At 42.8% G+C, this 17,960-nt stretch overlaps 1 protein-coding gene across 7 annotated transcripts in view; it reads left to right on the plus strand.

Annotated features, from left to right (window-relative positions):
* The window catches only part of PPP3CB (protein phosphatase 3 catalytic subunit beta), an 87,257-nt gene that overhangs the window by 46,794 nt on the left and 22,503 nt on the right, over positions 1-17,960 (plus strand). For all 7 annotated transcript variants that reach the window (XM_061634624.1, XM_061634618.1, XM_061634621.1 and 4 more), the window contains 5 exons: positions 3,566-3,705; positions 3,785-3,862; positions 3,959-4,053; positions 16,701-16,826; positions 17,833-17,910. In XM_061634624.1, the coding sequence (XP_061490608.1) occupies positions 3,566-3,705; positions 3,785-3,862; positions 3,959-4,053; positions 16,701-16,826; positions 17,833-17,910 (517 nt within the window). The remainder of the gene's footprint in view (positions 1-3,565; positions 3,706-3,784; positions 3,863-3,958; positions 4,054-16,700; positions 16,827-17,832; positions 17,911-17,960) is intronic.

Consider the following 17,960-nt stretch of genomic DNA (forward strand, 5'->3'; position numbering starts at 1 on the left):
GGAACTGCACCTTAGTAATACTGGGCCCACCCATGTAGCCGGTCATGCCATTGACCTTGTGTTTGTCTCGGGCGGGGAGGTAAGTGCTCTGGAAATGGGGGCTATTCATTCTAACCCCGTGTCATGGTCAGATCACCACCTGGTGAATATGGACCTCTCAATGCCACACACCCTCCGCAGGGGTCAAGGACCCATTAGGATGGTCCCCCCCAGACGCCTGATGGAATCTAAAGGATTCCTGACTGCACTGGGGGATTTGGAGCTTGCTGAAGGGCACCCAGTCGAAACCCTGGTGGGGGAGTGGAATAGGGAAATTGCTAGGGTGGTAGACCGGGTGGCTCTGAAACGTCCTCTCCCCCTGGTACACACCACCAGCACCCTGGTACACACCACGGTTGCGAGGTCTGAGGCAGGAGGTGAGACGACTAGAGCGCCGGTGGCGGAAATCTTGCACTGAAGACGATCGGACACTGGTTAGAGCAGCAATAGCAGCCTACCAGGTGGCAACAAAGGCAGCGAAGAGACAATTCTTCGCTGCCTCTATTGCATCGGCAGAGTGCTGTCCCAGGAGGCTGTTCCAAGTGGTCCGGAGCCTGGTCGGTCCGGTTGCTCAGGAACCAATGGAACATTCTAAAGCCTCCTGTGACTTATTTGCTGGACACTTTGCTGATAAAATCGAGCGCCTGAAGAACATGATTCCACACGCCGTGGATACAAGAAGTGGGCCAGAGTCGGCCAGTTGCATTCCGGTCCAATGGTATCGGTTTCAGCCTCTCCTCGCTGAGGAAGTGGACAAGGTGCTCTCTACTGTGAAGCCAACCACCTGTCTGCTGGATCCTTGCCCTTCTTGGCTCATTATGAGCTGTAAAGAAAGACTGGGCGAAGGGATCAAGGCAGTGGTCAATGCATCCTTGGAAGAGGGTGCAGTGCCATTAGCCCTCAAGGAGGTGGTAATAAAACCTATCCTGAAAAAACCCTCCTTGGATCCCCAAGAATTGAACAACTTCCGCCCAGTCTCTAATTTACCATTCTTGGGCAAGGTGATAGAGCGAGTGGTGGCTAAGCAATTACAGACACACTTGGATGAAGCAGATTATTTAGATCCATTCCAATCGGGCTTCAGGACTGGACATGGAACTGAAACAGCCTTGGTCGCTCTGGTGGATGATATGAGGAGGGCATTGGATAAGGGTGAATATACCTTCCTTGTCCTCCTCGACCTCTCAGCGGCTTTTGATACCGTTGACCACGGTATCTTGTTAAATCGCCTGAAGGGATTGGGAATAGGGGGCACTGTTTTACGGTGGTTCCATTCCTATCTCTCAGGTAGATACCAACGGGTGGCATTGGGGGATGAGGTTTCAGACCCTTGGCCTCTTAATTGTGGTGTGCCACAAGGTTCTATCCTCTCCCCCATGCTATTTAACATCTATATGAAGCCGCTGGGAGCTATCATCAGGAGTTTTGGGCTGCAGTGTCACCAATATGTGGATGACACTCAGCTCTATCTCTCATTCAAATCTTCACCAGAGTTGGCTGTGAAAACCATGTCCAAGTGCCTGGAGTCCGTAAGTGGATGGATGGGCGAGAATAGGCTGAAGCTAAACCCTGATAAGACTGAGGTGCTACTCGTGGGTGATAAGGGAAGGTTGGGAGACATCAACGTGGTGCTTAATGGGGTGAAATTACCCCTAAAAGACCAGGTCCGCAGCCTAGGGGTCATTCTTGACTCCCAGCTGTCCATGGAGGCTCAGGTTTCGGCAGTGAATCGGGCAGCTTGGTATCAACTACATCTGATACAACGGCTGTGGCCCTACCTCCCTATACATCTTCTCCCACGAGTGGTACATGCCCTGGTCTCCTCTCGCTTGGACTATTGTAATGCGCTCTATGTGGGGTTACCCTTGAAAACTGTCCGGAAGCTACAACTGGTACAGAATGCAGCGGCACGCTTGATTAAGCATAGCCGCCGCCGGGATCACATCACTCCGGTGTTGTTAGATCTACACTGGTTACCAGTGGTCTACCGAGCCCAATTCAAGGTGTTGGTGTTGACCTTTAAAACCTTATACAGTTCTGGTCCAGTTTATCTGAAGGACCGCCTCCAGTATCACCAAATAGGCTGCCTTACAAGATCAGCCACGCAGGATTTTCTCTCGGTCCCACCAGTCAAAACAGCTAGGCTGGTGCAGACCAGAGAGAGAGCGTTCTCGGTGGTGGCCCCCACCCTCTGGAATTCTCTCCCCTACGATCTCCGACATGCCTCCTCCCTGTTGAGTTTTCGCCGAGCCTTAAAGACCTGGCTATTCAGGCAGGCCTATAAGAATGTTGGAGTGGAGTAGTTTTTTGTATCTCTAAATTGCTGTTTTTATGATGTTAGATTGATTGGTGAATATGTTGTTTTATATTGTATTTTAAAATGTTATGTAAGTCGCCTAGAGTGTTCGTTTGGTCGAACAGATAGGCGACTAACAAATAAAATTTATTATTATTATTATTATTATATCTGCAAAAAACAGGTTTCTTCCCTCTGCTTTTGCAGATCCACTGTGAAAGGGCTTCTCTCTAGTACAGCGATGCTTGTAAAATATCAGCATCTTCCCACCTGCCCCGATGGAGAGGGGAAAAAGAGCCACACTGCTAGCCTGGACATAAGGCTAGCAACATGGTTCCTTCGGGGGGAGCAGGAGAAGCCAGAATTTTACAAGTATCATTGTGCTTAAGAGAAGCCCCTTCTGCAGATTTGTAAAAGGCAGAGGGAAGAAACCTGTTTTGGGGGGATTCACTGCAAAAAGGGCTTCTCTTGAGCACAGTGATGCTTGTTAAAATGCCAAATGTAGTTTTTCTTCTCCCCTATTCTCTTCTTGCGCTCCCCCCTGCCTTCTGGACAGCTTTTCCAAGGGAAAACTGCTGATAGGCTAAAGGAGAGAAGGCAAAGAAGCCAGGTTGTGAAGAGCAGGGTGACTATGAGGAGAGAAAGAGAAGAAAGCGCACTCGCACACTCTCTTTCCTGCTCTGCAACTAAGCTGGGCTGAACTAACCCCTCAACCTGGATGAGGGAGCAAACAAAAGAACGGAAGGAGCAGGTGCTAGACCAGCAGCACAGAGAAGGCAGGGAGCTTTCAGAGGAACTTGCCTGAGCAGGATTTCTGATAGGTGGGATTTCTGTTGCCTTGGCTGTGCAAGCCTGTTCCCTGCTGGAAACAGGGTGCACAGCCAATGCAGAATTTAACCCTGTCCTCTAACCCATCAGCTGACATCACTGGTGACATCAGCTGATGGGAGGGTGGGTGTGATTTAGGGAAAATAGCCTTGTGGGCCAAATTGGGCCCCCTGGAGGGCCAGGACTGGCATGCAGACTGGAGGTTCCCACCCCTGAAGTAGCCATAAAAACGTAACTACTATATAAACCTCTACCTGACTGACTGCTGCTTTTGACCAAGTTTAAGTAATCAGTGCCCGTTTGTTTCTGTGATATAATTGGTTGTTTGTGATTGGTATATTAAATAAAATAAAATTGACAAGCTGAAAATGGACATCAGTGTTTTTCTTTTCTTTTTAACAGCTAGATAGATTCAAAGAGCCCCCAGCATTTGGACCAATGTGTGACTTGTTGTGGTCAGATCCCTCTGAAGACTTTGGAAATGAAAAATCACAGGAGCACTTCAGTCACAATACAGTCAGAGGATGTTCTTATTTTTATAGGTAAAAAATAAAATAAGATCAAATTGATAATGATTACATGAAAGCAATCTGTTATACTCATAGCTGTTTCATTTCACAGCTATCCTGCAGTTTGCGAATTTTTGCAGAATAATAATTTGTTGTCTGTTATCAGAGCTCATGAAGCACAAGATGCAGGGTAAGTATCTTGCCCCTCCTATGATAGAAATATTCAGTACTCAACAATTTAGAATCACCACTTATTTGTGATAAAAAAACTGTTTTTATTTTACAGCTATAGAATGTACAGAAAAAGTCAAACGACAGGGTTTCCATCACTAATAACAATTTTTTCTGCACCTAATTACTTGGATGTCTACAATAATAAAGGTAAGAGTGTATTGCTAAAAAGGTAAAAATGTCTAAGACATAATAATCAGACTTATTTTATTTATTTAGAAGCATTTCTAAACTGCTTAATATTAAGATCTTTAAAATTGTACACTATGTACAATATAAACATATTATCAATTAAAATAAAAATACAACCTAAAACCAATAAAACAATATTAAAACATATAAGCAAGGAAACAAATTCAGGGGTTGCATACACATAGATCAGGGTCCAATCTTATGAGTCTGGGAAAGCCTGGCAAAAAGATCTTTACAAAATGTCTGATACAACTGATGATTGCTGCTTAACATATGGGAGAGGGAAGGGCATTCTCTGAACGGGCAACAGTTCCCCCATATGGTCTGCAGAGGTACATTCCCACACATAGGACTATCTGAAAAGCTTTGGAAGATTAGGAGAACTGAATTCCCCCCATGCACTCAGATACAGTCATCTTTCACTTTTAGGGACTGGATAGGATAGAGCCAGTGCCTTCCCACTCGGGTTCTTTTTCTGACAACACGCACAGCCATAGCAGAAAGGGCCCTCTATTTAGAAACTATTTATGTGTTTGTCATAATTTTGTTAGATGTTTATCCAATATTTGATCGTTTTGTCTCTCTTTAATAAAGATTTAATACAATAGTGAACGAGCTTTGTTTAAAAAAGTGCCATAAGTGTAATGTGGAAATTCCAAAGTCAGACAAACTTCCATGGCTCCTGCCGTACATGCTTGGATGAAAGCCATGTAATGGAAACCTGCAAGTACTTGAAAAACTCAGTAAAAGAATTTACAAGTTAAAGGCAATGTGCCTTCAATTTATTACGTGGAAGAAGGCCTTTCAAGCTATGGAAGACACACTTCATCATACCAGTCCTCCTACATCCCTGTCTGGGACCTCTCTGTAGATATCTGCCTCCCATACTTCAGCACATCTACCCCCTGCTGTTTCTTCAGGATCTGGCTTCAATCAACTACACCTGGCTCCTCCTTACCTGCTGATTCACCCAGAGTGCCCCAGGGACAACTATGCTCTAATGCCAGCAAAACCTTCTGATTCCAAGTCATCACCTTCCAAGAATTCGAACTTCAGATCTTGAACTACCAGTGCATCGTTTTCAATATTTAGATTCTAAATCATCAGCACCCAAGCATTCAACTGTTGATTGTGAGAGCTAGTCCTTTGGTGGCTTTTAAGGCCACCTGCACTTCATCTGGTTGTGACTTAAGGCAGTACAATCAGTCTCATAGACACCATGTAACTGACAGTGAGACAGAGCTACCTATACCTTCCATCTCAGATTCAAAAGACTAATAACCTCCCCAAAAGAAGCTTATAAACACAAAGCTGCAGAGTTTCATTCCTCTTTGTAGCCACCAATCTCAGAAATTCCAAGAGGTGCCCCACGTTCCTAGAATGCTGTCACTTAACTTTTCTCACCATGACATTAACTGGATTTTTCAGTGTGGAAGATTTTTCTGATAATGAGGCTCCCACAGCCTTGACTGATGAAGACCCTTACAACCTGACAAGCTTGACTCAACAGAGTTAGGTTATAAAAGCTCCTGCTGCTCTTCCAAGTTTGCTTCATTCGATTAGGCCCACTAGGTTTGGGCCCACTGCAGTGAGGAAGGGCCATATCAGTGGTTTGTATCTGCAAAGCAGCAACTTGAACACTATTTACATTTGTGAAGTGTTATGTTCTTGAGCTACAATCCCCAAAGAGTTGGATTGTTCCATGCCAGTTATACTTCATTATTGTCTCCTATTTCTTGCTTCTGGCTATGGGTGATAGCCAGCTGCAGGACTGAACAAAACTCACAGAGAAAACATCTGCTTACCTCTAATTGTTCTCCCAATGAGCTTACCCTGCAGTCCATCCCCTCATTAGGAGGCTGTTTGGGAGATCATTACCAGTCTTGGGAGACATTGTCTATAGTTGTGCTCTGTGCAATGCCCAGTGAATGGAACCATAGATAGACAATTAGATTAGCAATTCTTTTACGTGGAGATAGGACTTCCTGGTTACTTTTGGCATCATATTTCTTTTCCTCACTAGAGGAGTAAGAGTGATGACTGCTCATAGGAGACAAAGAAAAAGTTCAGGATATTATACAGCCATGAGAGTGGCTATATGTTATAGCCAGCATGGATTTTTCACATTCTGCAATGTTAAATTGAAAATACCCCCATGCCATTCTGGTGCATCCCATAAGCTCATTTCAAACAAAACCGTACAAAACTTATAGTCCTGAAGTCAGAAACGCTTGCTTAACAAACTTCTAAATTTTCATGGCAATACACAAAACAGTCAGAGAGAATCAAGAGTCCAAAGTGTAAAAAGAGAGAGAGAGAAAACACCCGTTTTGGACTTTTTTCAGAGTTCTCATAATTTTTTGAAATTAATTAAAAATCAGCCATATTCACAGAGTACCTGTAATCCTGTTACTGACCTTGTCCCATACTCTGACCTTCATCATCTGCAGTTTAAAAGTTAAAAAATGCCTACCTGATTTTTAATTAATTTAAGATATTTAGCATTAATGTGTGATAAGCCAAGGCATGCTCAGTAAGAACCAACTGTCAAGTGTTCTAAAAACCAGACTCACGGCTGCTTGGCTTGGCTAATTGGGGCCACACCCATACCAGACCTATTTCACTTGAGACAGTCAAGGCTTCCCCCAAAGAATCCTGGGAAGTGTAGTTTGTGAAGGGTGCTGAGAGGAGACTCTTATTCCCCTGACAGAGTTGCAGTGGCCAGAGAGGTTTAACAGTCAACTGCTCTGATTGAAGCTCTGTGAGGGGAACAGGGCATCTCTTAGCAACTCTCAGCACACTTTACTAACTACACTTCCCAGGATTCTTTGGGGGAAGCCATGCCTGTCTAAAGTAGAAGAAAAGTCTGGTGTGGATGTGGCCAGGAACAGCTTTGGTTTAAATTTGGTTGGGAAACTACATGTGCCTACTGTAGAATAAAAAGGTGGGGAAAATCCTGAAAAAGAATGATACTGTTCACAATGTTTTCCTTTTGGACAGGGAAGGGGCTTTCCCTCTGCCCAGTGTCCGCTCACCCACCCAATCTCCTCCCCCCCTTCCTGCCCTCCTCCCCTTCCCCTCCTCCCGTCCCTCTCCCCCCCTCCCTGCCTGTCTCCCAGATCAATTTCACGTATCCTAAGCATGATTGCACAGGAGTAAATCCCACTGAACTCAATAAGCATGCAAATGATCAGCTCTGCCTTTCCTCTCCTTCCTTCTCCTCTCCGTTCCTCCTCTCTTCTTCCTCCCCTCTTCCTTCTTCCTCCTTCCCTGCCCAATCTAGCCCTTCCTCCCTCTTCTCCTTCCCCTCCATGGTCAGTTTTACATATGCTAAGCATGATTGCACAGGAGTAAATCCCACTGAACTCAATAAGCATGCAAATGATCAAACTGCCTTCCCTCCAACTCCTGCCTGCTCCCATCCCCCTTCTCCCCTCTGTCCTCTTCTTCCCCTCCCCCTCCCCTTTCTCCTCCTCTCCCCATCCCCTGTGGCCAGTTTTACCTATCCTAAGCATGATTGCAGGGAATAAATCCCAGTGAACTCAATAAGCATGCAAATGATCAATCCATTCTCAGCAAACTAGCACAGGATCCAATTTCTTACCTCCCAGATGGAAAAGCAGAGAAATTCACTAATAGGCAAAAAAAAACCCTAGTGGTTTAAGAACGTACCTATAGCCAACAGATATTTCTATCAAACTTTAAAAAGCAGGGAAATTGGGCAGATATAGTGAACACACCAGGGAGGAGGAGACCTGACCTCCTTTCTAAGATACTGTACTGCCCTACAAATTTGTCACAATGCAAACACAATTTGGGTTGGTTTTTCACAGTGCAATCCACTTCCTGTGGAGCTTGGAAGAATTTGGTACTGTGCCTCTGACCATATGGTGAGTGGTGGCAACACCTCCAGTCAGCCCAAATAACAGAAACAAGAGATGTACTGTGCTGATCTTATTTTAGCAGGGAGGAAGCAACAATATTAAGATAGTTGATAGAGTTCAGATAGTCACTTTAAATATGTTAGATTTACTTTGCAATTTTAGTGAAGTTTCTATAGTAAATCATTTTCTTTTATTATTTTATTTATTTATTTATTTATTATTTCAATTTATATACCGCCCTTAGCAGAATAGCTCTCAGGGCGGTGAACAAACAAGATAAAATACAATATATCATAGTAAAAAATCACAAAAACATGTACAAACAAACAGCAGAAAGCACAACAAAAACGAAATATTTTTGCTTCTGTTTCTGTGAATACGTGAAGTACAGCAATGTTTTGCGACACTAAAAATTCCAAAAACAATTGTGGAATAATGGCACTGACTATTCTATAGAATAATTTCCAGTGGACGTGAGGAATATGTCAGTTTGCACAAGATAAAACAATGAGAGGTGAAATATATTCTAGGAACATGCCAAGTGTGTTCTATGTTTTTAGTTAGCCATGCCCACCTTTCCTTAAGTGGAGTAGTTTAAGCATAGCAGGCTGAAAACATGCATCTTGGGCAGGGCAAGTTTGTTTTTTCGAACAGCTAGATTCATTGCTTCAGTAGCAACATACTGTAATCAGTCTGATTTTACATCAAGTGCAGTTTCAAATTCAACTGTTAAAGCACCCAAAATAGAAATAGAACATCACCTCTGTTGTTGTGTAAATTGGTATATTTGTTAAGCAGAGAACAATAGCAGTCTGAAATGCACATGTGCCAGAGTGTGCGTTTACCTAAGAAAGCAGGCTTTTACACTGCATTGAGATCAGTGAGACTCAAGACTTAGTAAAATAAGAAAAGCTACTTTATTTATAGAAATACATAGTAGATAGAAAGGCATACCTAGTTCTAACTAACTAAGTTGGAGTCGCAACGCCCAGGCTTGGGAGTCGCCCTCATGGCTCAGGAGAGAGAGAGCAGAGACAAAGGTGTCTCCTCTCTGTCGGACAGTCAAAGAAGAGAAGAGAGGAAAGGGCGGAAGGAGGAGGAGCAGATAAGCTTCCTTAAGACGTATCAGTCTAACAACGGAAGGAAGTCAGTCAGAGCATCACAGGTAAAGGTAATCAAGCCTATCCATCTGGAGGACTCTAACTCTGTCTTCCTTCTGGAACGTAAACAGAACAAAACAGGAGTTACTCTCGCCCCACTTCCAACACCCCTTCTCAATGAGTTTTTGGTTCAGCCCACGAGGTTCATCTTGTCTTGCAGCTTGCAGTGTCTGACTTTGCCCAACTCCTTCGTGACAGCGTCTGCAGTCATGTCTTCTGTTGGACAATACTCCATCTTGAGTAGTCCTCTGTGGTAGGTATCTCTAATGAAATGGTGCTTCACTTCTGTGTGCTTGATCCATGAACTCACCCCTTCTGACTCCATGAGTCTGATGCATTCTTGGTTGTCCTCATGCATTGCGACAGGCCCAGGTATAGAGATACCTAAATCTTTGAACAGTTCAAGCAGCCACATCAACTGTCTGCTTGCTTCAGAAGCTGACACATACTCTGCTTCTGTGGAAGAGAGTGCTATAGTCTCTTGTTTCTTACTTGCCCAGCTGATCACTGAATTTCCGTAGCAGAAGATGTTTCCACTTGTGGATTTTCAATCTATAGTGTCTTCAGCCCAATCAGCATCTGCATATCCCACTAGTATGGGGTCTCGGGTAGCTGCTAACTGCAGTTTCATGGTTGCAGTGCCCTTTAGATCTCTCTTCACTCTCTTGCTTCCCAGTCCCTTTTGGTTGGTGAGCTGATTTTTCTGCACAAGTATCCCACTAGTGCCGTCACATCTGGCCTGCTAACATTGCTAATATACAGAAGTTTCCCATTGGCTTTTCTGTAGCTCTCATGGTCTTCCCATGGTTGTTTGTTCTGGTCTGGTTTCAGGTATCCTACTTCCATTGGAGTAGGTGCTGGATGTGCATCCTTCAGTCCTACACTCTCGAGAAGATCTTGGATCTTTTTATTTTGATTCAGCAAGAAGGATCCATCATCTTCTCTTTCAATTTGTATTCCAAGGTAGTGAGTGACATCACTTAGGCACTTCACTTCAACCTCCTTGTTGAGATGATTCACTAGTTGTTGCTTGTCCAGTGGATCTTGATAAGCCAACAGTAGATCATCAACATAAATCAGTAAGTCCATCTATTCTTGAATCTGCTGTACAAGCATGGCTCTGCTCTGCCTTGTACAAAACCTTCCTTCAAGAGCATTTTGCTCAGTTTCTCATTCCAGGCTCTGGCAGCCTGTTTAAGTCCAGGATTTTTGAATGGATTTTTTTAAATACTAGGGTTTCTTTTCCTGGAACTTCAAACCCTGGTGGTTCTCCATGCAAGAATGCTGTTTTTATATCCATCTGCTCCACCTGCATGTTCTTGTTAGCAGCAACACTCAGAAGAGTTCTGATTGTTGTAAGTTTGACTACAGGAGCAAAGGTTTCATAGTAGTCTTGTCCATACTTTTGAGAGTATCCTTTGGCTACTAGACTTGCCTTGTATCTCTCAATGTTTCCTTCAGCATCTGACTTCTTTTTGAATACAAACTTGCAGCCTACAGCTTTCCTTCCTTGAGGAAGCTTGGTCAGTGTCCAAGTTTTATTTTTGTGTAGAGCTTCCAGCTGTTCCTTGGCTGGCTGCCTCCACCTCTCAGCTTCAGCTTTGGGTAAGGCTTCAATTTCTTTTGAGGCCTCTGGTTCTGGAAGTTTATCTCTCACGAGGTAAGCAAGTCTCTCTGGTGGTACACCTCTGTTGGTGTGTTCAGAGCGTCTGGGTGCTGGTGCTTCGGCTTCCCTTTCTGGCTCTGATGCCTGTTCTGCTCAGATTTCTCGCCTTCCTCTACAGGTATATTGTTATACCTTCTGTGGTGGAAGAATAACTCAGCTTCTTCCATTTTGTTGTCATCTGTTTGGCAGGGCGCCCTTTCTGGTTGGTGTGCACACTTTCCTTCATCAAAGTGGACAGCTCTGTATACTCCAACTTCACCAGTTTTGGGATCCATTACTTGATATCCCTTCTGCGTTGAAGAATATCCAATGAATATTACTTCCCTGGCAGTCTTGTCAAGTTTTGACCTCTTTTGTTTTGGAATGTGCACAAAGGCCTTGCACCCGAATACACGAAGGCGAGACACGCTTGGTATCCTATCATGCCATAGTTCAAATGGTGTTTTGTTGGTTGCAGATGCAGGAAGTCGGTTTTGCAGGTAGGTGGCAGTAACCGCAGCTTCTCCCCAGTACTTCTTTGGTAACTGTGCATCTTCCAACAAGGAATGGATCATTTGTCCCAAGAGTCTAGTTCATGTGTCCCGCAACCCCATTCTGTTCTGGGCTGTAAACAACTGTAGTCTGGTGCTCTATGCCTTCCTCACAGACACATTCTCCTCCATTGTCAGATCTTATGATCTGTGGCTTTCTGCCAAATTTGTTGGACACAATCCTGACATAGTCCTTCAATTTTTGAAGTACTTGACTTTTCTCTTTTAGCAGGTACATTGTAGTATACCTCGAATAGTCGTCTATAAAATTTCCACCCTGGGATGGCACTTTCATTGGCCCACAAAGTTCAGTGTGAATTAATTCTAGGGGCTTTTTGGTTTTCCTCTCACTTTTCTTAGGAAATTTTGGTTTCACACTCTTTGTCTGTATACACGACACACATTTCTCTGTACATTTGCAGTGTCTCTTTTTATGCCTCTAGCCAAATTCTCTTTCTCTAGAGCACTTACTCTGGCTAAGCTGGCATGTCCCATTCTTCTATGCCAAATATGCAAACATTCAGAATTAGAGGTTTCCTTGACCATATTTGCATGCATAGCTTCAAGGTATTCTAAATGTAAAAGGCCATTTTTCAGTTTTGCAGTGCAACAGATTTCTCCATCCAGAACGTAGCAAAATTATCCACTCATATAAAGTTCACCCTCCAATTCCATTATTTTAGTAGCACTTACTAAGTTGTCTTTAAAATCTGGAACATATAGACAGTCTTTAAGTTCAAGCTGTCTTGGGCCTTCTGATGTTTTGCAAAGCAGTAGCACTGAGCCTATTCCTTGACAAAGGAGCGTTTGTACAGATGCTGTTAACACTCTGCGTGTGACTTTGAAAACTTTTTAACAGGTTTAAACAGGTTTTTATCAATTACGAGATGTGAGGTGGATCCTGAATCAATTAAAAATCTGTTTTTATAATCATCTTTCCTCTCATCCGATACATGGTAACTAGAAGCCTTTCTCTGCCCAGCGGCTTCTCCCCTTTCCGTCTGCCTTTGTTTAAAGTCAGGCTTCACTCCTCTCTGATACCTATCACAATCCCTTTAAAGATGATTTGGAGTTTTGCACATGAAACCCCTTTTGCTGTGTTTGTCCATGCCCTTTTGTGGATTCGGGTGATGATTCATGCTTGTCTTTTCCATCTCTGCCTCTAGTAAGGTTTGCCTCTTGAGACAGACTGTATTCCTGTCTCCTTAAAATCGTGGTCCTTCAAATATGATCTGATCTGACTCATGTTTTGGTCAGAATTTTCTAGCACCCAGGAAATTAATCTATGACGCTCATGGAGAGAGCTCAGGAGTAGTGCCTTTTTCATTTCATCAGCCAGGCCCCTCCTGCATCTCTGAAGTTCAGCGAGCAGTCCTGTGAACCTTTCTATGTGTGTATTCAGGCTGTCTGCTTCCTTCTCTTTCAGGGTAAACAATCCCTTGTAAAGGTACATTACACGATTCTTAGACTTTCTGTTATATATTTCTTCTAGCTTTTTCCACATTTCTTTTACATTCTTACATCCTATGCAAACATTTAGTGCCTCATCTGATAATGCAGAAAGAAGCAGAAACTTCACTTTGGCATGCTTATGTCTCCAGGATGCTGTAGCAGTTTCATCCTCTGCCAAGGGTTTAGGATCGGTCAGGATTCCGTTTAAATCTTCCCCTTCAAGGATCACAGTGAACCGCAAATTCCACACTCCATAATTATCCTTCTCAAGCCTCTGAAGGTTTGGCTTTAAAATAAACCTCCCGAGGCTTGAGAAGGATAATTATGGAAAGACTAACGTCCTGAGGCAGTTTTTATTTCTTGTTTAAAGTTTTTAAAATACTTGTTTTTATCTTTTATTAGGGAACGCACACACTGACACAGGCGCATTTCAGACCACTGTTATTCTCCGCTTAACAAATATACAAATTTACACAACAACCTCCAGTTTGAAACGCAAAATGCTGTCTTCACCAACATGTGACATTGACCAATAAGAAGGCTTTGAAATTAATAAAAATAAAGTTGACACAGATTTCTAGAATGAATAATGAGAGAAATACAATTTTTTAGGTTACATTTTCTCTAGAAACAGTAGTAACACAGGAAAGAAGGAAAGAACTCCAACAAACATACAAAAATGTAATTCTCCATCTTTGGAGATGGCAGGTGTTGCCACCACTCACCATATTCTCAGAGGCACATGTTACCAAATTCTTACATAGGTAATGGATTGGACTGTGAAAGACCAATCCAAATTGTGTTTGCATATTGACAAATTTGTAGGGCAGTACAATATCTCACACAGGAGGTCAGGTCTCCTGCTCCTCTGGTGCATTCACTATATCTGCCCAATTTCCCTGCTTTTTAAAGTTTGATAGAAATATCTGTTGGCTATAGGTACACTCTTAAACCACAAGGGTTTTTGCCTATTAGTTAATTATAATAGCTGTGATTTGATAGCATGTTATTACCCCACTGCCAAAACAATGCAAGTAAACACAGGAGTACATGTTCTTTCAAATTCAGGTTATTCTTGTTATTCCAGTGTTGCAGGTGGGAGAGTGAGGCTGTTATGCTCATGTTGTATGTTGGGCATAACCAGATTTATTTTTGGGTCAGAGAGAGAGAGAGAGATTTATAATAACTTCTAATGTAGTTCAGTATTATCCCATATTGCTGGTTGTGGTGGGGCTTACAGACACTTGTATTATGTTCTCCAGATTTCAGATGAGGGCTCTGGTTGCTTAATAGTGGCTTACAAGAGATCTCTAATAAAGGGTTTAAGAAGTGCCATTTAATCAGTATTTAATGGCAAAATGAGCATCACAGATACAAGTCGCCACTATGTTGCTAGGCAGTGTACATGTGTCATCAAGATGCATGTAATTACCCAGGATATATAGATAATTTCAGGTCTACTTCTCTTGCTAAATCATATGAAGCAAGCCACATTGAAAACAAGACCACGCAGGAAAAGATAACCCATACAAAACATCCCTCAGGTAAATCTCTAACCATGTCCATTGCCAGCACAACCACCAGCATCCAGAAGTAGCACTCAGTTGACAGTAGACCCGTTATGCTTCACTCACATGCAGACATGTGCTTTTACCCTTCCAGTAATGTAGAATAGAATAGCAGGGTGTGTCCATCCGTCTGGATGATTCCATTTCTCTAGATGGAACAGAATGGGAACATGCTGGCTTTCTCACCTCACCCAGTGCATGGAATCATATGATATATGGGATGAGGGGACCAGTGCTCCTAATCTTCCATACCACTGCTTGAAGGGGGATCAGGCTCATGTTGGAGGCACCAGTTGTGTGATACCAGTGCCTCTATTACTGCTGGTCAGCTTTGGCTCAGCACTGACACTGCACTCCCAAGGTGATGTCAAGGTGTGAACCAACCCTAAAAGAATCCGAATGTTCTAATGAAAACATTCAAAAAAAGGAAGAAAGAAATAACTGGGAAAAGAAAACTGATGAGGAGACAAAAAGAAGTTTCCCACAGAATGGGTACAAGGAGACATTTGTGGGGGGGGGAATGGGAATAATATGAGGGTATAGAAAACAGAAATAACTGATGTGGAAACTGCTGTATTGCTAGTTGTTGAAAGATCTCAAAGGGACACAAAACTGATGAAGATTGCATATAGATGAGAATGGAGACCAGGTGTCTGGGGCACTGAAGAAACAAAAATAGAGTCTGGCTTTAGAGAATGCTCACATGAGAGTTTGACTATAACAATCGAAGGAAAAGGATGGATCCTCAGTGTTGAGAGAGAAAAGGCAGCAGATTTCATTCTTTGAGCAATGTTACACAACATCATGCTTGTGTGTGGTCATCTGGGAAACACTTTCAAAGCAGTGTCAGGAGTTTACAGTTCTCTCCACGTCTGCTAGCACTCCAAGGCAACCAGATTCTATACTGGGGGGGGGGGGGAGAGGAAGGGGTTCTATTTTTCTGTCTTCCTAAGGAGGGCAGTAGTGTACAGATATTGCTGTACTTGGTACCTGCTCATACATTTGTTCTCTAATGGTGTGAGGGTAGGGTACTGTCATATAGATCCCTTCCGTCTTGGACTGCGGGGGGTTGTTCCTTCCCACTTGCCATCACTTCAGACTTCTTTATTTATACCCTTTGGGAAGAGGCTGTCCTTGTCATGCTCTTGGACACACTCCTTCCTTGAGCAACTGTTCTGGCTGTCTCTGTAACAGTGAGAACTAAAGTAGGTTGACCTTAAAGTGCCCTTTGTGTAGTATAATTCTTTATACATCCAAGGCCTGGTAGGACCACTTTCTTCCAAGCATTGGGGCATTGCACATGGCTGCTCTCGGGATACAATTTATTTTATTTATTAAAATATTTCTGTCTAGCTTTTCAACCCCAAGGTGGTTCTCAATCTCAGGTTAAAACAATATACAATATAAACAATAGTGAAAACAGAGAGGTAAAACATATTTTCAACAGGAGGGGAGAAAAAAAATCAAAGCAAAACTTCAGCAAAACAAGAAAATCTTTATAGAACACTGAAAAGTGGTTAGAGTTGGGCCTAACTGGCCTCCCAAGATACAAAGTTCCACAGCTTGGGTGCTGAAACTGAAATGACTGTATGCTGTCTCCCAGCCAATTGAACTTCTGATGGCAAAGGGGTACAGAGTGAGACCTCAGATAGGAATCACAGTGGGGAAGCAGGCTTATATGGAAGAAGGCAGTCTTTCAAATACCCTGCTCACAAAATGTTTATAAGTAATAATCAACACTTGAATTGTGTTTGTCAATGAACTAGTAGCCAGTGCAAATTGAATAGTACCGGAACTAATATACCCTGAAAAGCCACCTCATTTTGCATCACCTGAAGTTTCCAAACACATTTTAGAGGTGGCCTCCCACAAAGTACATTTTATTAATCTAACCTGCACTTCTGAATATATATTTGAGTCAGACATTACAAAACCTTTCTAATGTAGGCATCATATATTATTATTCTTCCCCTCCCCTTGTGCTCAGCAATTAGTAACTTCTGGTTCTTTTTTGTGACAAACCATAATAAACCATTTTGTTTAAACAGACAAATGTGTGGTTTGTTTACCTACTAGCCAGACTCACAAACTAGAGGGCTTGCACCTGCTTAGGTCATATCTGAACAGCCCCATAGAATCTATAGTTAACACAACTGTTGGTTGCTTTATTTATTTATTGAAATTTATACCTTGCCCTTCCTCCCAGAACAAGCCTATTTGTTTCAAAAATGCAAACAACCCTCAGATTGATAGGGTGTTGGAGTGAATGTGCTTGGTAACAGATTTGCATTTATTATTGATTGCTTGAAATAAAATTTCAGCGCATCCCTGAATCTGTTTTGTAGCTGCTGTACTGAAATATGAAAACAATGTTATGAATATTCGACAGTTCAACTGTTCACCACATCCTTACTGGCTGCCAAATTTTATGGATGTCTTCACTTGGTCATTGCCATTTGTTGGAGAGAAAGGTACATAATTTCATGAAACAAGGCATAAAAACTTTGATTGTTGCTCAGACATCTGCCACTTGCTTAGTGTTGCTGTTACAGTTACCCAAGAAAATTTAAATATATTATTTCAGTTGATATCTTGTGCTTGTGTATGGCCAAAATCCACAGAGCTTGTGACCCACCAATTCAGACGCGGCCTACCAATTATGTGTTGTTGCCAATTGTTTGATATCCGCTTATCTCAGGATAAGGCTATCAATGGCTACTAGCATCTGCCTCCATAGTTGAAGGCAGTATGCTTCTGAATATCAGTTGCTGGAAATCACAGGAGAGGAGAGTGCTCTTGCACTCAAGTCCTGCTTGTAGACTTCACATGGGCATCTAGTTGGCCACTGTGAGAACAGGATGCTGGACTAGATGGGTCACTGGCCTGATCCAGCAGGCTCGCCTTATGTTCTTACAAGCAAAGCAGTATGCTTTTTGACCCCTGCTGAACTGCCATGTTTGACTGTTGGATGGGTTTAGCACAGCATACCACATGTTATACTATAGCAATGTAGGTTAAGCAGATCATTCTGTCAACGTAAGGACTTCTTGCATGACAGAACAATCTCCCCCTCTCTTCCCCAGACATGCCCCCTAAATCTGTTCTGGGGGTTCCTCCAGCCTTCCAGAGCAGATTTGGGGACTGCATGAGGTGCGCAGAAGGAGGGAGGAATTCCCTTGCACCTTCATGCCCTGTTTGTGAGCTTCCTGATAACATCTGGATGGCCACTGTTGGAAGCACAGTACTGGAATAAATGTTCTGATTCAGCACTGCTCTTCTTATATTAAATGACTTATCATGAAGGCCTGGAAGGTGACCTATTACCTTTTCACACAATTTCATTCTCTCTCCCTCCATTATACACTCAAAATCTTTTTGAGGTCTGAGAACATGTATTTTGCATTTGAATAGCATGGAAAGCATTTTAAACTATGCTGCCTGTAATAAATTGGGTATTTTTTGTTTTTTTTAATTTAGTGACAGAAATGCTGGTGAATGTTCTGAGTATTTGCTCTGATGATGAACTGATGACAGAGGGTGAAGATCAATTTGACGGTAGGGCTATTTCTGTGACTTACAGTTTTGTACCGTAAATTCATGAAAGA

The sequence above is a fragment of the Rhineura floridana genome, chromosome 7 (genome assembly GCF_030035675.1).
Source record: "Rhineura floridana isolate rRhiFlo1 chromosome 7, rRhiFlo1.hap2, whole genome shotgun sequence".
Lineage (NCBI taxonomy): Eukaryota > Metazoa > Chordata > Lepidosauria > Squamata > Rhineuridae > Rhineura > Rhineura floridana.